Source organism: Doryrhamphus excisus, linkage group LG3 (genome assembly GCF_037039965.1).
Source record: "Doryrhamphus excisus strain RoL-2023G ecotype Guam linkage group LG3, RoL_Dexc_Guam_v1.1, whole genome shotgun sequence".
Classification (NCBI taxonomy): Eukaryota; Metazoa; Chordata; class Actinopteri; order Syngnathiformes; family Syngnathidae; genus Doryrhamphus; species Doryrhamphus excisus.
The window spans coordinates 11,381,105-11,388,333 of NC_136359.1; the positions used below are offsets into that span (position 1 = coordinate 11,381,105).

Genomic DNA, 7,229 nt, shown 5'->3' on the forward strand with positions numbered 1-7,229 from the left:
ATTGGCGACTCCAAATTGTCCATAGGTATGAATGTGAGTGTGAATGGTTGTTTGTCTATATGTGCCCTGTGATTGGCTGGCGACCAGTTCAGTGTGTACCCCGCCTCTCGCCCGACGATTGCTGGGATAGGCTCCAGCACCCCCGCAACCCTCGTGAGGATAAGCAATAGAAAATGAATGAATGAAAAGGAAAAATAACCATTCAACAGAATTTCAGTGTCTTCAAGGAATTTTCACTCCCTTCCTCCTTCGACATGCAATTACCTTCACGTGGGAGTTTTATCAGCAACCATCCTGGCCTTGCCGCCTCTTTACTCCCACTTTGTATTCATTAATAGCCCCGAAAGGTCAGACACGGCACTTCTAGTCCTGCCCGCTTGCATGTGTGTGTTTCTTCCTGCCAAGAAACAGCAGATTAACGTAACATTCTTGACTTCAACAACACAGCTCATTCAAGCGCATGAATTCCAAATACCACACACCCATACTAGAACGTTCCTTAAAGTTGGAAAGCTGTGACTTATTTCTCTCTCCACGTGTCTCTTTTTGTGTTTATTTATTATGAAACGATGAATTTATCAGTGCAGCGCATCATCCTGGTGTATACTGTCTCTTAGTAGAAATAAACAACTATACAGTCAATCCTCCTCTTCCTCTCATATATTCTAATGTGAGCGCCAATGACTTTAAATTGAGGGTTAAAATCCTTCTTTATCCTTCTTTATTAGTCACACACCACTATTAGTTTTCGGGCTCTCTGCAATTACGGCCAAGGGTGGTGTTGATTATATCTCTCACAGCAGTTAAGAGAAGAATGCAGGTGATGTAAATGCATGCAAACATGGAGCCGTCAATATAATTTTACTGCATTCTCTGCATTCTGGCTGGTACCGTAAATGGGATGACGACAGGTCAAATGACTAACTTGTGCGTATAATCATGTTTTCGCAACTTAGGGGGAGTTGTTGTGTTGTGTGTGTGTGTGTGTGATGTAAGCGGCAAACACTAGGTGTGGAAAGCACATAAGCTAACTTCAAACAGATTAAAAATGGTTTACGTGACAGGAAACGGGTCCCCCTAATGCAAATGTCCCGTTCATGCAAGCCCAACATCTAAACTAACATTGAAGTTTATTTACTTGTTTTTGTCATTAGAGTCGAATATGGATGCGTTCATTTGCGTCAGGGTGGAAATTTTTCCCCTATACCAAAATAAAAAAATGGTATGGTCCAGTCATTTGACATCATCCACTAGGAAGTACATAGCCTGCAGGCTTACTAATGGATGAACAAACACAAATATATTGCTCCACTGATACAAATATGATACTGAACATGCCATTTTGAGCCTTCAGAGAATGAAAAACTTGTAATACCAAAGCCTTTAGAAGTCAAGACCGATATATACAAATGTTTCAGATATGATCTCTTGATGTCAAAGGCGGAAAAGCTTTCCCTTTTCGAATATGATAGGATTGTTGAGCTGCATTTTAAACTTCTTCAAAGATCCTGAGGATTATGGAACATAATTGTTTTGGGTATCCTCCACCCAAACATAAGTTGTTACTGGCCCAATAACCATCACACAGCTGATTTCTCTGATGAGAATAAATGCAACCTTGATGGTCCTGATGGCTTGACAAGGAGATCCCAACTGAGATGTTGTCCTCTCGGCACAGTGGAAGGGGCACCATCATGATCTGGGGTTCTTTTTCCTACAAATAGAACAATTAAGCTTCAGGTTGTGCAGGTGCGTCAAGCGGCAGTTGGCTATGTGAGGATGTGTCTCACTTTCATTTCTTCTTTTTGCATTTTGAAGCTCTACTTAGAAGTTAGAAGTTCCAACAGTGCAAAATGGCATTGATCTGTGTATTTTTATTGTATTTTGTTTGCCCGTTTTACCTAAGAATCAACAATGGTATGATCCTGGCCCCTTACAATTGTTGTGCTAGTCGACTCCAGCATAAGTCATCACACATCTGTTCAGTGGTCACATAGTAACATACATGGATCCGTTCAATTTTCTGCTATAAGAGGGTGTGTTGCAGCAAAAATATCAATATCATCAATACTTTCAATCACCATCAAGACTTTATGAGAGTAACCGATGCATATTTGATGTTTGTGTGAGTATCGATATATCGAAATTGTGACTATGTTCCCATAAATGCAATTTTTCAGGTTTATTTTCTTGCTGTTGTTGTTTTGTCGTTCTTCATCTTGAACTTCACCTCCTCCATCAATCCCTTCAGCTGTCCTCCCCTCTTTCCCTCACATCCTCCCTCCTCCCGCCCAACTCCCCTCAGTCAGCACAACTTTTTCCTTTTTTCTTCTCTTACTATACGTTGTCATTCCTGATGGGGCCTGACAACAGTGTGTTTTAGGATTAGACCCAGTGAAATAGGGGGGCATTCCATTATCGGCAGCCTTTGTCACAGGCAGGCCACTGTTTGCTTTTGACAAGACAGCTGTTCAAAGCCCTCCCGCCAGCCCCCGTGAAGGGAATGGACCCAAGGGTGACTTCCGTTTTTTGCTTTCGTTGTTGGTGGATGAAGGGAGCTTCTATACCCGATGTCTCATTTGTTTAATGTTTATTGTTGATTCTTAGCAATAGCACTTTTTGTTTTGATGCCCTCCCCCAATACAGGATGCACTCTGAAGAAAATATAAAAAATATATATAGTGTCAGATTTAAAGGGGACCTATTATGCTTTGTATTGAGTTGTGCACTCCTACAGCAGCTACGCACAATAACCAGCGCAGCAAGCTTTCCAGACCTTCCAGAATCTGCACCTATTCCAGCTGTACTACTTTGGATTTCATGCTTCTTGCGAAAATGGTCTGTTTTAATTGTTTTAACTTATTCTGCCCATGGCCCGCCTCCAGGCACGCCCATTCCGCTGTGGTTGGTCACACTCCCGAGTGCTTAGGAGGATATCCGGTGTCGCAAGCTGTGAAGCCAACTTAGGAGTTGATAAACAATATAGCAGTTAATAATAAACGGTGATTTTTCTTTTTAAAATCTAAAATTTAACATACGGCCATATGTGTTGGATCCCGAATCTGATCCGGAAGTAGAGACTGGACAGTTTCTCAAGTCATGTACAGTTACATAATTTGGCACCCTTATTAGGAATGAGTGTGGATTTCATGTGCAATGCAATATTGTTTACCCTTTTAAATGTTAACCCTGGAGGAGTAGTTTAAACCTGAGAAATGGCTTTAAGCTCTTAGTTTAATAAGGTCAGCAAGGTGGGTCAACTCAATGCTCAAACAATGCCTAAGGTTACATCACGTCAGCCTTTCATCTTGTTGCCCCTCATGTTGGGTGAGACCCCCATGTTACACTCACTGTTAGCTAGGTCTATATGTGTGTTTAGGGAACACTCAGCTGTAATTAAACAGTCATTCTAATAAAGGCTTGCAACCTCTTGTTGCCAGCTGCTTCTAACACACAAGAATGATAATGAATAGACGTCTGCATGGGGCTTGAACATAACATAACACAGCTGGTATACATTCACTCATTTTGGGGGGTGGGCAGAGGTGTGCTGTGGGTCGTATTTAGAAATAATTGTTTTTCTGCCAATACGGCTGTAAATAAACCACCATAATTTGCGACATCGTAAACTAAGTAAGATGACGCTGGTTTAAAACGAATCGGGAGACGAGGGTAATCATAAACTCATGCAAATTCCGTTCATCACAATGGCGCCATCTTGTGGTCGGTAACTGCTCCCACTGATGTGATACGTCAACGTCGCCGCCATATTGGATGGGTCAAAGCTGCGCTTGAATACAAGTCAATAGTAAAAGTAAATGTACTTACTTTCATAAACAACATTTCTACAAAGGAATTTGTTAATTCATCTCATTTGAACATTCACACAGGCACTAGTATACTTTGGAAAGAGTTAGGCACCTGTCTTTGCCTGCTCCAATGGCGATTTGCATGATGTGCTGCTTTGACTAGCATAACTCATTTAAATTACGTGTCAATGAAGATACAAGAGGAAGTCTTACACTGTTTATTTTAGAACTAGATCACATCCTATATGTCATCATTCACACTCAAATTGACATTCAAATTTATCAAAGCAATAAAAGGCTCAAAAGGGAGCAGAGCTCAGGCATGGCAGCTCAATACAGAGATGCTTGAACGCTTTATAAAACACTATGTTAAAAACAGTAAGGCAATGTTATTTTGTACATATAGACTGGAACAATGCATCATATTGAATCCAAATATGGAGTCTTCCATGTATACTACACAAGTCAAATACACATGTTCCAGATGCAACACATTTACAAGGGGCATACTAGATAAAAATAAAAAAACACACAGTTGAGTTTATTCATGAATGGGCTTGGATGGAAGCTTAGTGAGATGATGACACATTAGGATCTCCATGAGGGCACCCAGGTCCAAAGAGTTTGTTCTATTTGAGCTTCTTAATTTGCTGGTTTGTGTTGTCGATCTTCATGCCCATCTTGTCCGTTTTGTTCAGCAGAGAATCAATGGAGTCTTCCTGGCTGTCAATCTCAGACTGGAGACCCAATCCTAGATTCCTCAGCCTACTCAGACCATCGGACATTTCATCTGGACAAGACAAAAACAGCATCTGATGGTTATACGGACTGGACTATGTACACCTGTAGACAGTAAACTATCCTCCTGATTTGGAATAGACTTACAGTGAAACCTCCAAAGTCAAACATAATCTGTTCTGTGACGCTATCCAATTGCCTGCTTGTTGTGATTCGTGATTTTCTTATATGATTATAAGTGTAAATGTAAGTGAACCAGTTAGACACAACAGCAGATTACGTGTGATTTGAGAAGCCACTGTATTATACCAACATTATACCTAAGTTTCTGTCCAGGGTCTGGTGTGCTTCTCGAAGGTGTCTGTTTTGAGGATGTCCATTCTGTCTGGATAAGCCGCCATCAACTGATGCCATGGCTCCAAACCCTAAAAACCAGATGTCAAAGTACACTTTGTGCATTTCAGCCATAAATCACATGTACTCTGAGGTAATTTACTTTTTTTTTTTTTTTTTTTTTACCTCCCGTCTCCAACTTTCTTAGGTTGGGATGACTTGCTTGGTATTTGTCTTCCTGGTCTCTACTGGTAGCCAAGGCGCTCTGTAATCTGAAAGAAGACAATATATATACATATATATATTTTTTTTAAGTCATGACGCAAAATCACTGGCTGTCAAGTGCATGACAAAGCAACAGGTGGTGCTATTCCTCTGAACTGTTCCGAAACCACCAAGAAAGTCAGGCACAATAACGGTAAAAGGAGGAAAAAATGGGGCGTATATACAAGTAAGACTTGTCCTGAAAATGAAGATAACGATAAATACATACCATAAAAAGACCCCCACGCGATGCAAAACGTAGAGTTATTTTGAAGGAAAAGGGCAAAAAAGACAACATCAACCTGGCTCTTATTTTACCCTTAAAGACTTGCAGAAAACAGTAACAAGTGTGAAATGTGACTCCATGTTTTGAATGGGAAACAGTAGCACCATCTGGTGGACAAATATATAATTACTATTTACTGCCAGGAGTTCAAATGGAAGTTTTCACATTTGATAAACGTGGGATTTAAAAAACTGCATTTTCATAGTTTTCAAGAGGATTTTTTTGCAGTTTGGAACAAATGTGTGGATGAACTAAAGGCCAGTGCATATTTTTTTGGTATGCTCCGATCAATCGGCCACCAATCAGTATCAGTTGTTTCTATGTACATGTTTTTGTCTAAGTTAAGATGATTTTGTGGTTCCTTTTTTCCTGTCATGTAGCCAGTGGACGGGGTGCAGCCAGGAATTCTGAGTCCTGGCAGTCATGGGACCTTAAGAGTTTTCCTGGCTTTTCCCCTTTATACAGCAAATTGAAAAATGTATAATAAATCCATGTGATCGGTATTGGTATCAGTACAGGCCGATTTTGACCCTGACCGGAGCATCCCTAATATTTTATATATGCATAATTAATGATGTCCTCAGATTTTCACCTGTCATTGGCCTCATAGGCCTTGGGCTGCTCCGGTGGTGGTGGTTGTTGTTTTGTCTCAGGTTTGCCTTTGAAGTAACTGACCAGTCCTCCCCAAACACTCTTGATGCTGTTGATGTGCTTTTGGCTGGTTTTTAGGTCCTCCTCCATGTTATCCAACATTTTGTCGGTTCTTTTCAGAACTTCACCCTGACGCATGAGTTCCTAGACAAACAACAATGAAGAACACAAGTCGTTGATGACAATACAACTTTGTGCATGCTTGGATAAATCCAATTACCATGACATTACCTCTGCTGTTTCCACACCCATCTTCTCAGATTCCCGAATGAGACCAATGGAGCGGTAGCTGCTGTCGACAGCAGACTGAGCTGTACGCATGACTTCCTGTTGGAGGTACCGTTGTCTCCTCTCTGCATCGCTCATCCCGCTATCTTCAGGGTCTCCATCGAAGCCATTGTTTGTAGACCGGAAGTCCTCTTCGTCGTCATCGTCTGCAAACGGGTTGTGGGACTTTGGGTAGGCCATCTGAGGGCCACACAAGCACAAGCTCTGTTTGAAAAGCTCTCCCTTTTCTTTATCTTTCGCTCCTCATATCATCTATTCCATTTCTCATTAATAATGCAAAAATGTTACCCCTTTTATATTCAAATGGCGATCCAATTATATTTGTGATGCAGTTGATCATCATCAGCATGTAATTAACGTACGTTAAATAACACCACTCTTTGATAGAAAGGTTACTTTGTATGCCAGCCAGACAATTAACAACAGTTGATGCAAATTATGTAAAAACGTCTGCTTTCCCGCTTAACATACCATGTAAATAATTGATAAACAAAAATGACTACTAATGCTACTCTGTTTCTCTGCGGAAACTACAAAAGTGTGACCATTAGCTTGCTCGTAAAACCCATTAACGAAAACGAACGCACCCTCGGCAAAGTGGCCTAATTGTCCCCTAAATCTATTACAACAAATTATACTTAACACAAAACATTGACGAATAAAGGTAATTTAAAAAATACAAACCTTTGACCGACGTGAGAAGCTAGCGACTCTCGCTCTGTCAGCTGACTTGTCGGACTTCCTGACTAGCCTGGTGACGTCAGTACACAACGATCGGCGTTGCGCAACTAAAACGCATCAAACTATTTGAATACCAGGAGAATGTGGCATTTCAAATAAAATTTAAATAAATGAAAAAA

General features: G+C 40.8%; 1 protein-coding gene across 1 annotated transcript; it reads right to left on the bottom strand.

Moving 5' to 3' along the window:
* Nucleotides 1-4,012: 4,012 nt before the first annotated feature.
* On the bottom strand, nucleotides 4,013-7,209 carry snap29 (synaptosome associated protein 29). Its single transcript, XM_058070183.2, has 6 exons — nucleotides 7,054-7,209; nucleotides 6,313-6,549; nucleotides 6,023-6,225; nucleotides 5,067-5,152; nucleotides 4,868-4,972; nucleotides 4,013-4,599 (listed from the first exon to the last, which is right to left on the bottom strand). Exons 2-6 carry the CDS (start codon nucleotides 6,547-6,549, stop codon nucleotides 4,439-4,441), a joined length of 792 nt encoding a protein of 263 aa, XP_057926166.2. The 5' UTR covers nucleotides 7,054-7,209; the 3' UTR covers nucleotides 4,013-4,438.
* Nucleotides 7,210-7,229: the final 20 nt, after the last annotated feature.

Coding starts and splice junctions, on each gene's coding strand:
- snap29 (XM_058070183.2), bottom strand. CDS start 6,549: ATGGCCTACCCAAAGTCCCACAACCCGTTTGCAGACGATGACGACGAA. Junction 6,226..6,312: donor TGGGTGTGGAAACAGCAGAG/GTAATGTCATGG, acceptor TTGTTTGTCTAG/GAACTCATGCGTCAGGGTGA. Junction 5,153..6,022: donor GCCTATGAGGCCAATGACAG/GTGAAAATCTGA, acceptor GTCTTCTTTCAG/ATTACAGAGCGCCTTGGCTA.